Below are 23,117 nucleotides of genomic sequence, written 5' to 3'. Positions count from 1 at the left end.
AATTTAAATCATGTAACCATAAATGATCTGAAGATCATTTTGATTAATATTCAATACATTTCTTTTAACCATTCCTTTACATTATGGATTCTCTAAAGATGTGAACTTCAAAGACTTGTCAGTATATGTACATGGTGATCTCTCAGTAAATATTTGTTGGAATTAAAATTAAGATAGACGGTTTTAGCACCTTTTTTTGTGTGTGTGTGGTATGCGGGCCTCTCACTGTTGTGGCCTCTCCTGTTGCGGAGCACAGGCTCCAGATGTGCAGGCCTAGCGGCCATGGCTCACAGACCCAGCCACTCCGCGGCATCTTGCCAGACTGGGGCATGAACCCGCGTCCCCCTCATCGGCAGACGGACTCCCAACCACTGCGCCACCAGGGAAGCCCTTAGCACCTTTTTATGGTGTGATTTCCCTGTTAGTTTTTGGAGGGGGGAAAACTATGTAAGTTAAAATATTTAATTCATGTTCAGTTAAGTTTTAAATTTTCTCCTTCCTTTTTTTTTAATTAGATTAAAATATTGGAACAGGAAAATGAACATCTGAATCAAACTGTGTCCTCCTTAAGGCAGCGCTCCCAGATAAGTGCTGAAGCAAGGGTGAAAGACATTGAAAAAGAAAATAAAATTCTCCATGAATCTATCAAGGAAACAAGTAGCAAGCTAAGCAAGATTGAATTTGAAAAAAGGCAAATCAGAAAAGAATTGGAACATTATAAAGAAAAAGGAGAACGAGCAGAAGAACTTGAAAATGAGTTACATCATCTTGAAAAAGAAAATGAATTGTTACAGAAAAAGATAACCAATTTAAAAATTACTTGTGAAAAAATTGAGGCCTTAGAACAAGAAAATTCAGAGCTAGAAAGAGAAAATAGGAAATATAAAAAAACATTGGATAGCTTTAAAAACCTTACTTTTCAGTTAGAATCCCTAGAGAAAGAGAATTCCCAGCTTGATGAGGAAAACTTAGAACTGCGAAGGAATGTAGAATCTTTAAAGTGTGCAAGCATGAAAATGGCTCAGCTACAACTAGAAAACAAAGAACTGGAAAGTGAAAAAGAACAACTTAAGAAAGGTTTAGAGCTCATGAAAGCATCTTTCAAGAAAACAGAACGCTTAGAGGTTAGCTACCAGGGTTTAGATACAGAAAATCAAAGGCTACAGAAAGCTCTAGAAAACAGCAATAAAAAAATTCAGCAGTTGGAAAGTGAATTACAAGACTTAGAGATGGAAAATCAAACATTGCAAAAAAACCTAGAAGAGTTAAAAATATCTAGCAAAAGACTAGAACAGCTAGAAAAAGAAAACAGATCATTAGAACAAGAGACTTCTCAACTGGAAAAGGATAAGAAACAACTGGAGAAGGAAAATAAGAGACTCCGACAACAAGCAGAAATAAAAGATACCACATTAGAAGAAAATAATGTGAAAATTGGAAATTTGGAAAAAGAAAACAAAACCCTTTTCAAAGAGATTGGTATTTATAAAGAATCCTGCATTCGTCTGAAAGAATTAGAGAAAGAAAATAAGGAGCTTGTGAAAAGAGCAACTATTGATATAAAAACTTTAGTTACATTACGAGAGGTAAATATAGTTACTTAAATTTCAGACAGATATTTTTATATTTTTAACTCAGAGCTCTTTAACTTTTATTGCAGTAATTTGCATCATCTATTTATGGTTCGAAGTAGAAATTTAGAATTAGAAGCAGTTTCCAAGTTTCCTACTTTTGTTAAACTAAGGAGTAAATATAAATTGTATTTTTAAAGAAATTGTAATAATAAGGTTTCCATGTGTTATCTGACTTATTTATTACATTATAATTTTATACGTTTATTTCAGAGTAATATTAAAACCTTTGATCAAAACTGTTACTGAATGTGATAGCTACTAATTATTGAATGTGCCAAATACTGGACAGTTTTTACAGCCAATCCTTTATAGGTGTTATCTCCATTAGATTAGAAAATTGAGGTTCAGAGACATTAAGTAACTTACTTAAGACCACAATGGTAGATTTGGATTCCTGGATTTAAATCCAGATCTTTCAGACTTCAAAGCCCCTTGAATTTTGACTTCTAAGCTACAGAATGCAAATCAGATTGAATTTAAAGGTCAACGTTGAGCAATTGGTAGTTGGTTGGATCTGTGTGTTGAGAAGAATTCTGAAATTTATGAGTAGATTGGCAATAAATTGTTGGTATAGCTCAGGAGATACCATGCTTGGCTCTTACTTGCTATCCCTATGCTATACTATATATGATAACCCTTTAAGTTCAATTGAAAAATATCTTAGTTGGCATTCTGGCAGAAGCTCACATTGGGAAATATGCCTTTCTGCTAAAGAGGCATTGAGAAGAGACCATTATTATCCTTTCTTTCTTTCTTTTTTTTTTTTTTTACTTTCTGTTGTTCTACAGTCTTACAGACATGAACAATAGGTTCCTGGTCCCATCTCTAAGAATTCCCGCTAGTTATTCAATTCAATATCTTAGGCCTCTTCCATTGGGAGAGGGGTGCTTGTGGTGGGAGAAGGGTGTTATATCCAACATATATTCATAGGAAGAAATGTGCAATAAGGTTCTAGTTCATTATTAAGTTAATGCATATGTGTTGTTTTCCCCACAGTTTTCAAGCCTAAGGTGTGTAATCACAAGTACAAGTTTCTCCTTTTAGTTTTTAAACACTAAAAAGTTAAAACGAACTATTAGCAAACTAAAAGAAGGAAAACAATACTCTTTGAACTAGGTGATAATTTTGTTGCCTAACTCTTTTTTATTGGTGAAGGAAAAGCTCAGCAACAGCATTTCTGTCTTTCCTGGTTTAAATTGTATGTATTCCTGGATAGTGGTAGTTGGAATCTTGGCTGAATTTCTCGGATGTTTATGTTCATAACACTCATGTGAGTTTTACATTACTTTTAAAATAAGGATTTGGTGAGTGAAAAACTGAAGACTCAACAAATGAATAATGATCTTGAAAAATTAACTCATGAGCTTGAGAAGATAGGGTTAAATAAAGAACGACTCTTACATGATGAGCAGAGTACTGATGACAGGTGAGTACTAAGTCTATCTGAGAAACAGTGGAAATAATTTTTTTGTTTTTCAAACATTAATTTTGAGACTGAGAAGCAATTAAGGTATGAAAATAATGTGAAAAACGAAGGCTTGACAAACAGAATAAAAAATTAACTTATATATTTTAATTTGAGAATGTTCAACAGGTTTAAAGAGAATTTACCATGGTAAATATAGTCTATCAGTTAATTGGATTTTCAAGTAGTCTACTATTTGGCATCTAGTTAGCCACGTGATTCCAGCTAGAATAGAAGTGTGTATTGTTAAGAATATTGTTTTTTGTACACTAGATTTTAATTCATTGGAATTTTTGTAACTATATAATTTGTATTTTTGCTGTCTACCCATTATTACTGTTCTAGTAAGTATATTTTATACTAAATGTATATAGGAAAAATTAATGCTGATTATATGGGATTTATTTATGTAATTTTGAGAATATTCAAAGTAAATAGAATAGATTGATACTTTTAAAAGTTAGTTCTATAATAACAAATAGAGGTAATTTGAGGCATTTATTCTAGCAATCAATTCAAGCAATCTTAATTGAATTAATTACTATATAGATATTTCATGAGAAAAGATATTTTGAGTTAAACACATTGTTAATGGACAATTTAGTTGACTATCTTTTAATATAGATACTGAATATGCATCTCTGCTTTATTCATACAGATTTTCTACCTGTCATGTGTAAGACATTTTAAATGTAGAGCAAAAAGTACAGTAAACCATGCAGCTGCCTTAACTGACCCTGTTTTAAATTTACAAACCCAGCTTTTGAGGGGCCCTTCACACTGTGGTATCTCTTCCCAAACCTTACTTCATACAATTAATCAATGTTAATTAAGCTTTTATTACCTGCTGATTATCAGGCATCAAATAAATAATAATGTTTCAGCTGGATCTTGAAGAATGACAGAAATTTGCAAGGTGGAAATGGGGAAGGGCATTCCATGCAAATAAAGCACAAAGGTGTTTTGAGCAATCCTGAGTGACATTATAGATGGATTAGAAAAGGGACAAATTTGAAGGTACAGAGACCATTTAGGAAGCTATGTAATAGTCTAGGCAAGATGTAAGTGTATTCATTAATCCACACATTTTCATTTATAATGAAAGCATTAGATATGGAGATAAGGGTATGTATATTGAAATAAAACTTTTAGGAAAGGGAATTGAGATCAGTTAATAACTATGATCAAATCGGGGGGATCAGGAAACGAAGTGTCTTAAGCCACTAAACCTGCTTCTTTCTCAGCAAGTAAGTTAACCTTAACATCACAAAGAAAATTAGAGTTCACAGACATAAATTCCCTTAACATTCCATCCCCTCCATCTTAGAATTATGTGTATCTGCATCTGTCTTTACCTCTAATCTCAGATGGTATCCCTAATTCTTTTGTTAGTCTAACCTTTTCATCTTTCAACTGATGTTGTTTCCTCTGACCCCCCTTTATTATTAAGATATTTATTCCTGCCATCAAGGAATATACAGTCTAACTGTGGAGTTGAATGTATAAATAGATAGAGTGCAACAAAGTAAATTTAGTGGTGGAATTTCAAACAGAATGCAATGTGATCACTCTTGTCTTTCTCTTTTAACAGCTCTTTTTCCTTTGCCTTCTCTTTAAATATGGTTTCCTAGGGTTATGTTGTTAAGCCTCTTATCCATTCCATGAGCATTCCTGTCCATCATCTCAGCTAATACCCATATTATTCTCTGCTTACGGGACATCTCTATCTGGACAGTCCAGAACTCAGGCATCACAAATTTAATATATCCAAAGTCACACTCATTACATGCTTTAAAATTGTTTGTTGACTCAAGCCAATACCAAAATGAGTGAGATTTGTTCTCTTTTCTCAATGAACTTAAAATCTGGCTGAGCAGAAAATATATACACACAAATTAATTACAGTAAGGAGCAGAGTATGATAAAATTTTCTCATATTTGTACTTTAGGTTTTTATTTGGTTTAGTCATTGAGGTTCTCAGGTGTAGAAATAGATTAATCCGTAATTCCTAGTCTGTGGTTCACTCTCAAAGTGTGTTCATGAACTGTCCTTTTTTGTAAAAAAATAAAACTCTTATGAATAATATAAATATTTATGAACCCACCATTCAAAAAGATAACTAAAATTTTGACACTCAGATCTATCTTCCTCTTCCTGTTCTGTCACCAGTATCTTGTGTCTTAACATATCATTCCTTTTTTTTTTAATATTCTGCAAGTACTCTACACCCTGAATGTAAAGTCTTCAGTGAGCTTTAAGTCAACTATTCATATGTACTTGTATAAATACATTACATATTAATATCATAGATGAATGCTTAATAATGTGATAAATCCATCCACTTACTCTTTGTATAGATTCTATTCTTATAAAACTGAAAGGAATATTTTGAGATTCAGATCTTCCAGATGCCTTTTTTTTTTGAGTACTAATTTTTGCTTTTGACAGCCTAAAATGTAATTTGGAGCTGTGATTTACTCAGTGATTTTTTGTTTTTCATTACCAGGAATAGTTTAAAAGGGGGAGTGGGCAGTAAGAGCAGGATAATTTAATTTGCTTCTTTTTAAAAAAGACTATTTTATAAAGTCTATTTATAATATCAGTATCTGTGGTCATAAATTATCTTTAAAAATAATTTTCTGACCTCCAATAATGAACTATATTATTTTTATACTTGGATTATAGATACAAACTTTTGGAATCAAAATTAGAATCTACTCTAAAGAAGTCCCTTGAAATAAAAGAAGAAAAAATCGCTGCATTAGAAGCTCGATTAGAAGAGTCCACAAATTATAACCAGCAGTTGCGCCAAGAACTTAAAACAGTAAGTGTGACTTCCTTGGAAAGAATTTTAATTGTCTTTTTTTTTTTCTTTCTTTTTTGGCCCCACTGCACGGCTTGCAGGATCTTAGTTCTCTGACCAGGGATTGATCCTGGATTGAATCTAGGCCCTGGCAGTGAAAGCACCGAGTCCTAACCACTGGACCACCAGGGAACTCCCAAATTGTCAAATATTTGGACAGAAAAGTGTAAAGTAGAAAATAAAAATGAAACAATTTTATTAACATTTTGTCTATTCTTCCTTTTTCTTAAATTTTAGAATATTCTTAAACAGATCTTTGTGAGGTAGTTTGTAACAAACTATTTTGTCTATACACTATAATTTATTCAATCCTATTTCATCTATGAATGTCCCTCATGCAGTAAGGGACATATCAGAATTGTGAGAGTGGGATGGGGAAGAGGCAGGCTTATTTCATTGGGAAGAACTCTCAGTGTGATTCTGACACTTCACGGGCACTCTTTTCCTATTGAGAATCCAGGTAAAAATTTGGTAGACAAAGATATGGGTGTGAGGATAGCAAGTAGAGGGAAATAGTATGTGTGGTATAAGAAAGTACTTAATCCAAAAATTTTTGAGGTCTTTTCTAAATTTGTTTTCTTGTGATATTTGGACTTATTCAGTGAAGTATGTGAGGCAGGGGCTACTATTTTCCCCACCTGAATAAACTGAAATTGAAGGGGCTTGCGCTTTCCATAGGGTTAGTGTATGGTAGATTGGTAGAATCGCGTTGTGCCTTATTCTCCCTTTTATCAGCTCTGTAGTCATACCCAGAATGGTTTTACAGTCAACCAAACATTCAGACCAGCAAGTTTACTATAGGCCACATTTAGAGCCATATGATTCAGAACACTATAGGAAATATAAGCTGATGGTAGGGCACTATCAGGTGTCCATCTTCATATAATTGTCTGAGAGTCATCTTCTCACCAGATGACTGTTGGTTGTGTGTGGGAGCTGCCCTGGCTTTGAGACTTCATGCTTCATAGCAGTCATCATCTCTTGCAACAACTCCAAGGCATGGATTTAAGATCTTCACAGACTTAAGATTTAAGAGTTGCTGCACTCAGAAGTTCAAAGGTGTAGCTGCCTATTAGGTATTTATAGTTCTCTTAATTACAAATATAATTTAGCAATGAGAGATCATTTTTCCCCTAAGCAGTCTTGCCTGGTAACATAGAACATTCCAATTTTATCAGGTTTCCAGAGAAACAGTTACCCAAAGATGAATTTCTCATGCAGGAAGGGGAAAAGGATTTGTTCCTCATTTGCCAATACCATCATTGCTGGTGTTGGTCTCAGACATTAACATGAAACATATTTTGTTGCAGAAGAAATTCTGGAACTTTGTTTAGTTAACATAAAGAGTCGTCCAAAAAAATAAAATAAAACTTGGTGCCGGATGCCATTAATCTGCTTTATTTTCCAAATTTTTTGCCCTGTTAAGCAATGTGACTACATTGCAAATAAAGTCAATTTCAAGAAGCTACTACGCCAGAAAATAAATGGGTTTGAGGATGGGTTAGTATAAGATGTATTTCAAGTCTAAAAGGTAGAGATTTAAAATTCCATCATTATCTTCCAGTTCCAGCCATTTTGGCATAATTGGACTATTATTGGACTAGCTTCCTGCCATAAACATGTATTCAACTGGAATTATACTGTTCTAATTTTTAATATTATACGTGAAGAGGTGTATCACTTGAACATAGACTATGAAAGCTAAATATGAATAATAGGCATAAAATAACTGCTAACATAGCATGACAAAGCGGTATTACTAAAATGCCAGCAAAGGAGATAAAATTAGAATCAAAAAATACAAATGAAGGCAGAAAAAGAAAAAAGGGAGAACAAGGTACAGGTTGGACAAATGGAAAACAAGTAACAAGATAGTTTTAAACCAAACCATGTCAGTAATCACATTAAATATAAATAGTCTAAACATCCCCAATTAAAAGGCAGAGAGTAATAAATTAGATAAAAAGGCACCTATATGCTGCCTCTTGAGAAACCTTGATGGAAAATATGTCATTTTCTATATGAACAAGGTTTCTATGAGAAACCTTGATGGAAAATATGTCATTTTCTATATGAAACTTAGTTGTAAGAACAATGGACTAAAAATGAGAAGTTTTGAGTTTTATTCTCAGGTCACCTTCTTAACAATGACATATATCTTTAACTCTTATAAGCCTAGAAAAAAGATCCTGTGGGAAATTAATGTAAAATAGGAGACTGGAAATGATGTCATCCATCCATGTTATTAGGGTGTTGAAAGTATTAAAAAAAGTGGAAAATCAGGATCCCAGAACACCTGTTAGGTCACTTGCCAAGATTTAAATTACATTCTATCTTGGCATCCTTTTTTCTTTAGTCTCACATCATTATTTTCTAACTCAGTAGTAGTAGCAAAGTTTGAGCCATAAGTTTTCTTAAGGTTGCATCAGACATTGAATTATTTTAAACATTTATATCCTTGTCTCAATAGAAAGTTTGGGGTTAATTTAGAAATTTATGATAATCATTTCCTAGGATAAACTAGTAATTCAGGATAAGTATAATAATCATCAATTTAAATTGAAGAGAGCAATTAAGTTAATAAGTTAATAGTTAATTTTGGCTGATTACCAAGTTGTTAGTTTTTTTTGGCTGCATTGGGTCTTCGTTGCTGCACGTAGGCTTTCTCTAGTTGTGGCGAGCGGGGACTAGTCTTCGTTGCGGTGCATGGGCTTCTCATTGTGGTCGTTTCTGGTTGCGGAGCATGGGCTTGAGGCACGCGGGCTTCAGTAGTTGCAGCACGTGGGCTCAGTAGTTGTGGCATGCGGCCCCTAGAGCCTGCAGGCTTCAGTAGTTGTGGCACACAGGTTTAGTTGCTCCGTGGCTTGTGGGATCTTCCTGGATCAGGGCTCAAACCTGTATCCCCTGCATTGGCAGGTGGATTCTTAACCACTGCATCACCAGGGAAGTCCCCAAGTTTTTAGTTTTGATTTTGCTCTCTTAAAGTAGGATTTGGTTATACCAGAAAACGAGAAAACCCTAGATAAGATATATCCTTGGATTGCTCACTCTTCATCAAAATGAATTACAGAAATTTTATGTGGGTCAGTATCTGAATAAAGAAGTCATTTATTTGTTAACATAGGTCATTCTGAGCAACAAAATCCTTCTTAAAAGGCCAGACATATATAGATACTTCTTCAACTTTAGGTATCTTTTTACGGGGAATTAATATATGTGTCAAGTCTTTATTTGTTCCTGATATGGGAATCTCTGAAATCTCTAAATCAGCTATAAATAGCTCTAAAAACAATTGTTAGTATCTAGCAACATGTCTATATGCAGTTAATCTATCCTTCAGTGATATTTTCGTCATAAACAGTGGGATCTGAAATTACAAAATATATTGTAGGAACATGGCATATAAGCAGAGTATATTTAATATTTCTACAGGAAAGGATTTGAATTCTGCAAAGCATAAATTGTGATCATAATAATGATAATCATATATATTACTTATCATATTTTTAAATGAACTGTCTCTCACATTCACCAGACCATTGTGGAGTCAAACTATGATAAATATTATAACCTTGGTGGTATGTTTTTTTCCCATTAAAATATTTTAAATAAACTAAAACAATATTATAAATCAACTAAACTTCAATTTTTTTAAATATTTTAAATAAAATTTTAGGTGAAAAAGAATTATGAAGCTCTCAAGCAGAGACAAGATGAGGAAAAGATGGTACAGAGCTCTCCTCCAGTTTCTGGTGAAGATAACAAATGGGAGCGAGAAAGTCAAGAAACAACCAGAGAGCTTCTGAAAGTTAAAGACAGATTAATTGAAGTTGAAAGAAATGTAAGTAGTTTAGTATGAATAAGGTTTTTTAGAAGTAAAGGATCATTGAATATATAACTCAGAAAATTTATCTAATTTGTAGTTTTGTTCATTTTATACTTTCTTGACTGGTTTATTTTTTAATATTAAGAAAACACAGAAAAACTAATAATTTAATATTCTTTTCTTCGTCACCCTCATGTAAGTCTATCAGCAAGCTTTGTCAACTCTGTCTTGTAAATATAACCCAAACTCATCTACTTCTCTTCATCTCTGCTGCTACCACTCTAGTCTAAGGTACCATTATCTCTCATCTGGACTATTAGAGTATCCTCCTAACTGGCTTGCCCCTTTCACTCTCAAACTAACCCATTCTTTTTTGTGTTTTTTTTTTTTTTTTTGCGGTACGCGGGCCTCTCACTGTTGTGGCCTCTCCCGTTGCGGAGCACAGGCTCCGGACGTGCAGGCTCAGTGGCCATGGCTCACGGGCCCAGCCACTCCGCGGCATGTGGGATCTTCCCAGACCGGGGCACAAACCCGTGTCCCCTGCATCGGAAGGCAGACTCTCAACCACTGCGCCACCAGGGAAGCCCTAACCCATTCTTAATGTAGTAATCTAGAGTTATTTTTAAAACATAATCCAGGTCATGTCATTTTCCTACAAAAAATCTTCAGTGGCTTCCCATTTCATTTATAATAAAATCCATATTCTTTACTGCATCTGTAAGATCCTTTTTGATATTGCCCTGCCTGTATCTCTGACCTTATACCATATTATTCTTCCACCAACCATTTTTATTAATCAGGGGATAATATTATTATTATCTGTTAATATGTGGAAAACATGGAACAGTGACTGGCACATAATAAGTAAATTGATTGTAGTCATATTGGCCTTTTCTATTTGTTCCTATCTCAGGGCTTTTCTGTTTGCTTCTGTTTTCTGTGTGTATGTTACCATAATTTAAATAAATCCCACATCAGTGGACATTTATTTTCAGATTTTGCTGCAATGAAAATCCATATATAACATGTTCATAGGGTAATAAATTCCTTTCAGTAGAATTGAAAGGACAAAGAGCATATATATATACACACATATTTCGGTGTGTATGTGTGTGTATTTAATTTTTTTTTAACATCTTTATTGGAGTATAATTGCTTTACAATGCTGTGTTAGTTTCTGCTTTTTAATTTTAATTGATATAATCATATGAGCTTTTCAGAAATATCAATTTTCAATCCCACTAACAGAATACCTATTTTTTCAGATTAACATTGGATATTACCAGCCTTTTAATTTTTATTGAAGTGATAGGAGAAAATATTTTGTGTGTTTTATATTATTAGCGAGCTATTTTATGTCTTTTTTGTGTATATATCAGCCATATATGAATACCTGTGTTTCATCATTCAGTGATATATATGTATAGATCAATCACTTGGATTAATAATTACATTTCAGAAAATCTGGTGTGTAATGTATAAGATAAATCTCTTTTTCCATTGACTTCTTCTATAAATTTCCATTGGGGGAAAAATTTACCTGGTTGTCATAGTTTAGCCATTTTAGATGATGGGTTTATAAAGATGTCTACCCTATATTAGACTGGTAATTTTTGTGCATTTGCTAGTACATATATTGTTAACTTTGTACTTTTCCATTGTAAACTTTTTCCTGTTCTGAGATATCTTATCTACTCTCAGTTATCTCTTCTCTTCATTATAGACTGTAGGAATTTTTCTTATTCTTAGGGAATACCCAGACTTATCATTAGAGTTTGTACATTTTGGTTTCTAAAGAGCTGACCTATAATAGTAGTTAACATGTGTAGGTGAAAAATGGTTCACCTCTTTGGTGTATCAAAATGGTATACAGGTACATCATTATTCCATATTATTTTCCAGTGTAAATTTTTTTTCATCCTTTTTATGTGATCAAATGAACAAAACACAAGTACAATATCAACACCCATTTTTAAAGCATTTTTCTTCCTCAGCTTTGATTTTATGGTATAATATATGGGTCAAATCATGACTTGCCTTTTATGCAGCGATATGTAGTATATATAACTTGAAGGCCTATAAAGTGAATGTTGTCTTTGTCCCATAAGGTAGATATGATAAATGTGATCTGTTGTGATTCAGTTGTAACTTTTTTTGCATGTTGCAATTATACAGATTCTGGCCTTGTACATTAAAGTTTTGTTTTGGTTTTCTAAAGGATTCTTTGTTTATACTTTTTGATGCTAATTTTTATTCAGAAATGATCTTGAAAATGTAGTATCCATAACAAACATTTTATTATCTATCACATTAAATATAATGATTTACATAGTAATTCAGCTGTTTAACTATAAAATTGAAATATGGCCATATGTATTGGAAAAATTGAAAATAGTATGTTTTGTTTGGATTTGCTCCAGAAGTCCTATAGATGAAATAGAGTTTTAGTTAGTGTTTTATGCCATGAAAAAAACACTAAAGAAAATACGTAACATCTGTTAGGTCTATTACGGACTAAATTTTTTAAACAGATGGCTTAGATTGTTCCTGCTTCTCTTCCAAATATTTGTGTTTATAAAATACTTAGTTTTGCTGCTACCCCTGGGACCACCACGTGTGTGTGTGTGTGTGTGTGTGTGTGTGTGCGTGCACGCACGCATGTGCATGCACATGCGCACATCTCTGTGTGTGTGTGTGTATGTGTGTCTGTATATATGTGTATATATATATTTGCCTTTGGGCAATTTGAAAAGGTACACTCCATTGGCTAGACATAGCCCCATGCACTCTGGGCACTTTTGAACAGCATAAAAACCATTGAACTGACAATCCCATTCTAGTTTTTTGTGTTAATAAATATATGTATAATGGAATATGTTATTTGTTGGACATTATAAAGCAGGCAGAGCACAGACACAATAGTATATTAAGGTTTTAGTATTGCTTTCTTTTCCTTAGATTAAATATCTTTTTACAGTTTGGGATAGAGGGGAAGTGTTTTGTCTTTTTCTCTTTTAAGATTGTTGAGTTTTTTTGGATTATAATGGTAATAAACACTTGTATAACATTCTAGTATTTGTTAAACAGAAATATGTTTGATGCTGCTTTTTTTAAATATGTGTTTTCTTTATTCAGAATGCTACACTACAAGCAGAGAAGCAAGCATTGAAAACTCAACTGAAGCAACTTGAGACACAGAACAATAATTTGCAGGCTCAGATTCTTGCACTTCAGAGGCAGACAGTATCATTACAGGAGCAGAATACCACTCTTCAAACACAGAATGCCAAGCTTCAGGTTGTAATGTAAAATTATCGGGATATGCAACAAAACTCTTGAATTATGCTATTATGCTATTAAAATAAGGATGACTAGACATGGTAACATTGTTTCCTAGAGAGAGAATTTAACAATTAGTTGAAGATAAAGTATTTCTATATGTGCTTTGCCAAATTTTCGGATATCAGCATTTTTTAAATGTCAGAGCCTCTAAATTAAGTAATAAATTTACTCATCAAATAAAGATAATTTTATTTTTATTGACTTCATGGCCTTTTACCCGTTTCATCAAGCTGCTAATAATTAATCAGGTAGAAACCCTTGTTTTAGAGTATGATTGCAGCATATCTATTAGTTAAGTTACTGGAAAACAACACAGCATGAGAATTTTGTCTTTGGACTTATCCTTAATTCAAATGATCCATCTTGCACTTAACACTACCAGTGTCTTTTCAAATAGAGCAGTCAAGTGGGGGAAAGTGCAACTCTCTGAAACCTCTTAAAAAGCAGTGAAGAAGTTCCCCCTCTGAATCTAAACATTATTCTTTCTCTAACTCTTTTCCAAATGATACAGCAAATACTAATTTAATTTAGATTTGAGAAAATTACCAATTGAATATTCACAAGTAATTCATTCCTTCTATCAACTCTCAACTTCTAGAAAATGATAAACTAGCATTTCAAATTTTGTTCTTTTTCATGGAATTGTTGCTAATCACCTTCATTCAAGATAATTTAACCCTGGGAATTCCCTGGCAGTCCAGTGGTTAGGACTCCACGCTTCCACTGCAGGGGACCCAGGTTCAATCCCTGATCGGGGAACTAAGATTCTGTAAGCCGTGCGGCTCTGCCAAAAATAAATAAATTAATTAAATTAAATAATTCAACCCAAAACATATATATGATATGTATCTCATAATATATATCATAACACCTACCAAAAATCAAAATTAAATTATGACCTTATTCTTTAGGGTGCTAAAATCCAAATTTTCTCAGTATAATATGAATATATCCGCAGTGATTTATTTAGTGCTTCCTAAAGTTAACATTGTCTTTTACTATAAAAAAAAAGAACATTATAAGCTATTTTTCTTGTGTCTAATACAGTATGCATTCTTGTAGGTTGAAAATTCCACTCTTAATTCCCAAAGTACCTCACTTATGAACCAGAATGCACAACTCCTAATCCAGCAGTCTTCCTTAGAAAATGAAAATGAATCTGTGATCAAAGAGCGAGAAGACCTGAAATCTCTCTATGATTCTCTGATCAAAGATCATGAAAAGCTGGAACTTCTGCATGAACGACAGGCTTCAGAGTATGAGTCTCTCATTGCTAAACATGGAACTCTAAAGTCTGCCCACAAAAATCTTGAGGTGGAACATAAAGACCTTGAAGATCGGTAATTTATTATCTTTTCTTGTGCTGTTAACTTAAAACCAATTTTCACTGGGTAATATAATAAATTGTATATGTTAAACAGGACTGAGATAATTTATGTAGGACATATATATAAATTTACATGTTTTATGTGATACGTATTAATAAATTACTATTGTTTCCTTTATTTCTAAAATGTTTTCTTTTTTTCTAAGGAAATATTATAAACCAAATACATAACTTTTTTTTCCAGTTACAATCAATTACTAAAACAGAAAGGACAATTGGAAGATTTGGAAAAAACACTGAAGGTAGAACAGGAAAAAATGCTGCTTAAAAACAAAAACCATGAAACTGTAGCTGCAGAATACAAGAAACTTTGTGGTGAAAATGATAGGTAATAAATATTTATATATTTTAGTTTTGTATTATTCATTATATCCAACGTGTATGTTGCCCCTTTGTAGTACCATCCATAACTTAGAATTTTTTAAAAAGACCCCAGAGCAATAAGTAAATTACCCACCAAAATCATGTAGCTAGTTATAGAATGACAGACGAAAACCTGGATCTTCTGCTTTCTCTCGTTGTTTCTCTCTTGATTTATTCAACTAATTATGTTTTTAAGCCACATTATGTAACAAAATTTCCATGTATGTCGATAGAATTTACATACTTTATTGAGACAGAATGTAATGAAACCTGACTCTTTATGTCTTTCTCTTTCTGCTAGTCTGGTATCCTGATTCTTGTCTTTGAAGGTGCTAAAAGTGAGCAGCTTTATCATTTTCTAGCTCATTGTTTGTACTTTTAGTTTTAACTGTCTTAGGTTTTAATGGTCTCATATTGCCATGGGGCAATTATTTTTTAATTTGAAGCCTTGGGAAAATCAAAACTTGTCAACTGGTGATCACCCTACTTCATAAGAGTACATTTTCAAAAAATTTTTGGAAGCCTTTGAAAAATTTAGACAGCCTAAACATTTGTACTGCTTTTACATTGCCGTAGCAGAAGTGCTGAAAGACAGCACACAAAATTCAGTGGGGATCATTCATTGAGTATTTGTCCTATTACGGATTTAATGCAATCTATTTTTAGAATTAAACATCTATTTCTTTTCCTTTATTAAAAAAATCCCTAGGCTTCTAGAGCCATTTTCATTTTCATACTTAGTAGTTTTTAATTTAGGAATTTTTACAACTAGAAATTCTGTACTGATGGATTTGAACTTTAACAAGCTCAACACCAAGCTAGAATCAAGGAACATATATTTGTACAGTATAAACAACAGAAGACCAAATTATGACAAGTTATAGGATACAAGGACATATTACATACATAACATTGGGGAATGTGTTTAGTCTGGAAGTCCCATCTTCAACCTAACCTTTCTTCCTTGTTGGGATTCACACCAAACTGGGACAGTTTGTGAACTTGAGTAGACCTTCCAGAAATCTGTTTTGCATACATTAATGAAGAGTCTCCAGAAAGAATTCAGCCTAAATGATAAGAAATTGAGCATGACAAACTTGAACCAGAAGATTATGCAGGCTTGGAAGGGAAGAGTGGTCCTGAGTAGAGTATTTTCTGTCTCTCAGTGCTGTTCTTGCCCAGCTTTTATGCACTCATGCCTGTGTTCTAAGGGAAGAAAAGGCTTTAAGTAAAACCTGAAAGAGCTCTTTTACAAATAAAAGATATTTGTGAAGACTTAATCTAAAGAACAGTAGTTTATCCATTTCTCTAAATAGCGTAAGTTTTAATCTTCAATGATGCCAAACCAAGAAAGTTGGTGGACTAGGTTGTCTTGGTCTCTTTAGAATTATGTTCACTGAATTGCATTTTGGTGTTAACGTTCTCAGCTTTGAGGGACAATGTAAAAAAACTCTCTTAAAGAGGTTATTTTAGTATTTGCCAGTGAGATGATATTGAGGACATTGTTTATTCTACCTCTTTATATGCCCTCCTGCCATGAAGCATTATGTAGCTGTCTATATGCCTCAGTGAGGTTTGCCCAGCTGTTACACACATGGCATGCATTCATACATGGATTCAACCTATTAATGGAGTGTTTATTGTATGTTTCTGGTCTTGCCATTTTACTTTTTTACCAAGTCATGATTTTTTAAAATGTATTATTTTATTATTTATAATTCTTATAAGCGTGCTCAAATTGTTTGGAAAATGAGTTGAATTAAGTTATTAGAAGTTCTGAGCAAGTATCATCCTGAGCAAAAGTTTATTTTGTTTGGCTCCCTCCGCCTTTTGTGGGTTCCCGATCTTAATTCCTTCCATAAGATGAAGGTTAGTAAACTACAGCTAGCTTAGCAAGCCACATCCAGCCTGCAGCCTGTTTTGGTACAACCCCAAACAAAGAACCGTTTTTACATCTTAAAACGTTGTGGTGGGGGACAAAAAAGAAGAGCATGCTGTAGATTGCATGCGACCCACAAAGCCTAAGGTATTTATTACTCTCTGGTCCTTTATAGAAAGAATTTGCTGATCTCCCTCCTAGAGGTCAGTGGACCTTGTTCTAAAGGTATAATAGTGGAAAGGAACAGAAAAGGCTATACTGTGATTTTTACAAAAAAATCCAAAATTTATCATGAATAATTGAGGACTGCATAAATATGAACAATTTGCCACAACTGCAGAAATCTCAATAACTAATTTTTTTTTTTTTTTGCGGTACGCGGACCTCTCACTGTTGTGGCCTCTCGCGTTGCGGAGCACAGGCTCCGGACGCGCAGGCTCAGCGGCCATGGCTCACGGGCCCAGCCGCTCCACGGCATGTGGGATCTTCCCGGACCAGGGCACAAACCCGTGTCCCCTGCATCGGCAGGCAGACTCTCAACCACTGCGCCACCAGGGAAGCCCTCAATAACTAAAATTTTGATTGAAGTTTGTATATCTCAGTTATCTGGCAACAGATTGATAGATTACCATGTCTCATACTGGATTGATTAATTTGCTCGATCTGATTTTTCTTTATTTTTCATGCTGAATTGTAGAATCTTTGAATTCTCTAGGTTAATCAAAACTGGATTGGTTATTTTCTCTTTTGTCCTTTAAATATTTTTCAATTAATACTTAAAAGTTTTAAAGTATAGTTTTTACAGACTAGAAACTGATTCTTGATAAGTTTAATCACTGGCAAGAGAATCTTTTATATTCTTTAAGTATGTCTGAATGTGATTTACAGCATTTTCACACTGTGTAAATTATAATGAAATCTATTAAGAGAATCTAACTCTATTTATATCATGATTTCTAATTATAGGTTGAATCATACATATAATCAGCTTTTAAAAGAGACTGAAGTTTTACAAACTGACCATAAAAACTTGAAAAGTCTTCTAAATAGTTCCAGACTGGAACAAACAAGATTAGAAGCTGAATTTTCAAAGTTAAAGGAACAATACCAACAACTGGACATCACATCCACCAAGCTAAATAACCAGTGTGAGGTGAGCTTAATAAGTTTAATTGCTGTTTCCTTCTCTTTAGGTATCAAGACTTGCCTAAAAAGTAAACAATCATATTATAATAATGATAATAGCAGTATATGTTTAGTGGGGTATTTCCAAAAGAATTGGTCAGGGATAATTGAAATTCACAAATCATTCAGAAAAACTTCCTTCTTCCTTTATCATTAATTTCAACAATTTTTATTATTAGTTTAAACTTATATGTTCAGCTACTTTGAAAAATTAACCCTTGTTTAATGAAAAAATGTTTACTGACCACCTGGCATGTATTAGTAAACCAAAAAGGTAAAAATCTCATTCCTTGTGGAGCTTATATTCTGATGGAAGGAAGCAGACAATAAACGTAATAAGTAAGTGAAATATATAGTGTTTCAGTGTTTCATTACATATGGCTGTGTAACAATTTACCCCAAAACATGGTGGTATAAAACAGCCATTTTTTTATGCTCTCATATTCTGTGGGTCAGAATTTGGACAGGGACAGTAGGGCCAGTTTGTCTCTGCTCCACTTGCATCTGGGCCCTCAGTTGGAAGATTGAAAGGCTGAGTGCATGTTTGGTGTTGATGCTGGCTATCGGCTAGAAGCATCAGTTTCCTCTTCACGTGATCTCTCCCCATGGACTGGTTTGGGCTTTCTCACAACGTGGTGAGAACCAGACAGAAGCCACCTCTATGTTAATGATCAAGCCTCAGAAGTCATGCAGCATCATTTCCCCTGCATTCTATTCACCGAGGCAGTCAAAGTCCCATCCAGGTTCAAGGGAAAGAGAAATAGACTCAGCCTCTTGATGGTGAATGGCAAGATTCCGGAAGAGCATATGGACTGGAAATACTGCTGTAACCATTTTGAAGATTAGTCTGCAACATATGGTATGTTACAAGATGATAAGTTATGTGCAAGTAAAAATGGAGTAGGGTAAAGGGGGATAAGGACCCCCAAAGTGGATGAGGGAGTATAGATTGAAATTTTAACTAGGCATCCCTGAACACAGATTTGAAGATTCGTGTATTATTATGTGGATATCTGGGGAAAGAACATTCCAGGCAAACAGCTCACACAGTGAACCTAGGTCAGGGGAATACTGGTATGTTTGAGGAATACTCAAGGAAGCTAGTGTGGCTGGAGTGGAATGAGCAAAGTGGGGAGAGTAGTAGGAGATGAGCTCAGAGATATGCCTGGGCCAGATATGTTGCCTTTATAGGCCATTGTAAAACACTTTTCTGAGTAAAACAGGGGAGCCATGGGAGAGTTTTGAACAGAAGTGACATCTGCCTTATGTATACAGTTCTACTCTTAACATAATTCCATGTCTCTTCCCATGATTGTTTGATAAAGTGATAAAAGTTTTGAAATAGAAAAAGGATATTGAAAGCCTTAAATAATTCTTAAATTTTATGATTGGTCCCTAAATTGTTAAAGCTTGAGTATAGCTTAACGTCTGAATTTCTTGGAACTTTTAGGAAACCAGCACTTAAGCAAACCCTTAAATGGAATTAGTAATAGACTGCATCAGAAAAGTAATACTTAAAAGCTTTTTGTCTAAAATCACAAACTAATAGAAAAATTAGTTTGAAATCATACATATTTAATTACCCAAAAGAGTTCAGAAATTATAGAACATTCATTCTGCCTGTGATTTATAAAAGTTTAAATAAAATATAATTGGGGTAATACACTTACAGAGGAACATGACGTACAGTGAAGAACATGACAAAATCAACTTCCCCAGCAACAATAAAATTGGACAGAACTATCAAAAACAACCATTTTAGGGCTCTGGAACTCAAGCAAAGACATACAACAAATTGAGAAGAATTTGTTAAAGAAAAACTACTCAGCTTTGGGTAGGAGGTTGTTTGAGGCATTTTATCATGTGACTTCTCCCATTCTTAGTCCCTTCCTCCCTTTTCTCCATACCTGGTAGTTCAGGCAAGGGGCAAGCCTTGAAAACCAACCACTTTGCTACTGGAGGGGACTGGCTTGATTTGAGCAGAGAACAGGAGAGTTCCACACCCAGGAGGGCTGTCAAAGGTCAACTCTCAGATAGCCTGAGGTTGGAATGTTAGATGTGGCAAGTCACGGACCAGGAAACTACTCAGAAATTTAACGTGGAGATCCAAGGAATGAGACAGCTAGCCATAATTTGTCTTGATAAGGTCCTACATGTCACTGGTGGTCTAGAAGACTGCTCAGGAGAGATCAGAAAGGGCCCTAACTACCTTATCCCTGGCTGAGTGTCCCAACTTGAGTCAAATGCTAACCCTTGGGTAGGGGCTAAGTCATATAATAACATGATTTGGAGGGAGTGGAAAAATGAATCCATAGTGTCGGAGGTTCGTATAGTAGTTAATCTTTGTGGGAAGGGGTGGTAATTGGAAGAGACCACAACAAGTGTTTCTGGAATACAATTAATGTGCTGTTTCTTGATCTGGGTGCTGCTTCACACATGAGTTCATTTTGTGATAATTCATTGAGCTGTATATACACTTAAAATTTGTTCTCTTTTCTGTATATATGTTTTATCAGTTGTCTACTGATGCAGTAATGCTGTATAAGAACCATAGAACCTCAGTGGTAAGGGACAGTAAACATTTATTTTTGCTCGTGAGTCTGGGTTAGCTGAGCAGATGTGCTAATCTGCATTGATGTGTGCGCTAAGATCAGTTGATCTTGGTAGGGCTTGCTCCTGTATCTGCAGTCAGCTGGCACGTACCCTGAGAGCTGGCTGGTCTAAGGTGGCCCCAGCTGGTGTAACTTGTCTGTGGCATGCGGTCTCTCATCCTCCAATAGGATTCCAAGAGACTGAAGGGAAGCACATAAGCCTCTTGAGGCCTAGGCTTGGAACTATCACACCATCACTTCTGCCTCCTTCCCTTGGCCAGAGGCATTCCAAATTCAAGAAGAGGGGAAGCAGATTCCACTTCTTGATAGGAAAAGTGAGAAGTCACAGCACAAGAGGGTACAGGGAGGAGCACTGCATTCAATTTTGCAGTGAATCTACCACATATGTTGTATTTCAATTTAACAACATATAGATAAATAAAACAAATATAGCACAGTATTGACAGTTGTTAGATCTAGATGACTATTTATGGGTATTCATAGTATACTTTCTGCTTTTTCTTTTTCCTTGCTTTTTTTCCCTACGTTTAAAAAATATATTCTACAAGTGACACTAAATTTTGACAATCACTACTTTGGTCTCTCTGACTTCTACTGAAACCTCTGGCCTAACTAAGGCATATTTCTAATTTCTATTGACTACAGAGAAGCAGCAGCTCAATCATGCTGGCAGCCTAACTACTAGTAATAATCAGTAGTAATACCACCCATTTATTTATTTATTTACTTACTTACTTACTTATTTTTGCGGTACACGGGCCTCTCACTGTTGTGACCTCTCCCATTGCGGAGCACAGGCTCCGGATGCGCAGGCTCAGCGGCCATGGCTCACGGGCCCAGCCACTCCGCGGCATGTGGGATCTTCCCAGACCGGGGCACAAACCCGTGTCCCCTGCATCGGCAGGCAGACTGTCAACCACTGCGCCACCAGGGAATCCCCCACCCATTTATTGATACTAGATTACCTGACTCCCTTGGATCAAGCCATAAAAATTATACACAAACTGTTAAGGTTTCTTGAAAACAGTGGTTGGGGGAAGAATGAGGTATATTAAGTACCTACTGTGTGCCATAGGCATGACACCACGTACTTTACATATATTATTTAATCCTTGCAACAGTCTTGGGGGATGGGAGTTGTTATCCTCAATTTATAGGTGGGGTCATTGAGGCTCAGAGAGTTACTAATTTGTTCAGCATTTTATAGCTACTTAAATGGAAGGCCAGAGATAGGAATCTAGCTTTGGACTCTAAGTCAAACAGCTGTAAAGAAAGCAGTGTTTGTTTTTGGAACTAGATAATTTATTATATGTTAAACCCAGTGTTTGTGAGAATTAAGAAAACATATGTGTCCAGCACATAACCCAGTACTTTAGCTGTCATTATTACTAAAATAATCACTCATGTTCTAATCAGAGTACAACTATCTGATTGTTCAAATAGCAGAAGACTTAAATCTTTGTGAAGTACTTATATTTTTCAGATGTTTTGGGGGATTTATGTTAAATATAAATGTTGATATTTTTAAAAATAAATGTTTGTGTTTAAACAGTTGCTAAGCCAACTTAAAGGAAATTTAGAAGAGGAAAATCGACATCTACTAGATCAAATTCAGACATTAATGCTACAGAACAGAACACTATTGGAGCAGAATATGGAAAGCAAGGATCTTTTTCATGTTGAACAAAGACAGTACATGTAGGTACCAAATAATCTTGCACTCTGAAATATTACTCATGATTTTATCATTGCCATACCTGGTGGCAGAGGAAATGCAATGCTAATTTTTCTTGATTTTCAACATTATTGTTTCGATATATATTTTTTTAATATTTATGTTCTGGGCTAATAACCAGAAAAACTAACATAAAAACACATGGATCCTACTCTTAATGAACTATTAATATAAAGCAAGAAATACAAATAAATTCTGTAATGGAGGTGTGTATAGGAAACCATAGAAATACAGCAAATATAAGGGAAGGAATACCTTAGTCTGCAAGAGAAGGTGGACTTTCTAAAGATGATTGCTTGAGCTGAGACTTAAAGGTTCAGTAGGAGTTTGCCTAAGGAGGCATACCAGCCAAGAGAGCAGCAAATGCAGAAACAGGAGGTGTGATGAAAATATATTATTACTGTGGTATAGGATCTAAAAATTAATTGTTCTTGCTGGAACAAAATTGAGGAAGGAGGAGTAGCAGAGAAGTGGCTAAACACTTAGGAGCCACTTGACAAAGGTTTTCTTTGCCGTACAAAAGACTTGCTGAAAAATTTGATCGGGGAGTAATGTGATCAGATTTGTGCTTTTTGTTTGTTTGATTGATTGATTGTTTGTTTAAACCACTGATGACATTAGAGTGTAGATTGGAGGTTCTAAGAATAGAGACAAGGACTAAGTTTTAAGAAGGCTGTTGCAATAATCTAATGAAAAATAATTCATAAGCAGTGGTAGTTGAGATCAAATATCAATACAAGAGAGATGTGAAAGACAGAATTGACAGAGCTTAATTATTGGTAAGTTGTTTCTCTGTTGAGAGTGTAGGAATCTGGTAAAATCAGA

General features: G+C 34.6%; 1 protein-coding gene across 3 annotated transcripts in view; it reads left to right on the top strand.

The window, feature by feature from the left end:
* Positions 1-23,117, top strand: part of CCDC88A (coiled-coil domain containing 88A) — a gene marked incomplete at its 3' end in the record, with an annotated part of 125,958 nt that overhangs the window by 85,069 nt on the left and 17,772 nt on the right. For all 3 annotated transcript variants that reach the window (XM_082852272.1, XM_082852271.1, XM_082852273.1), the window contains exons 15-23: positions 516-1,586; positions 2,933-3,060; positions 5,786-5,924; positions 9,640-9,804; positions 12,925-13,086; positions 14,194-14,471; positions 14,703-14,846; positions 17,727-17,913; positions 22,110-22,255. In XM_082852272.1, coding sequence (XP_082708398.1) covers positions 516-1,586; positions 2,933-3,060; positions 5,786-5,924; positions 9,640-9,804; positions 12,925-13,086; positions 14,194-14,471; positions 14,703-14,846; positions 17,727-17,913; positions 22,110-22,255 — 2,420 coding nt within the window. The remainder of the gene's footprint in view (positions 1-515; positions 1,587-2,932; positions 3,061-5,785; positions 5,925-9,639; positions 9,805-12,924; positions 13,087-14,193; positions 14,472-14,702; positions 14,847-17,726; positions 17,914-22,109; positions 22,256-23,117) is intronic.

This window comes from Leucopleurus acutus (genome assembly GCF_964270905.1).
Source record: "Leucopleurus acutus genome assembly, chromosome: 12".
NCBI classification, from domain to species: domain Eukaryota; kingdom Metazoa; phylum Chordata; class Mammalia; order Artiodactyla; family Delphinidae; genus Leucopleurus; species Leucopleurus acutus.
This window is presented reverse-complemented; position numbering and strand designations above follow the sequence as displayed.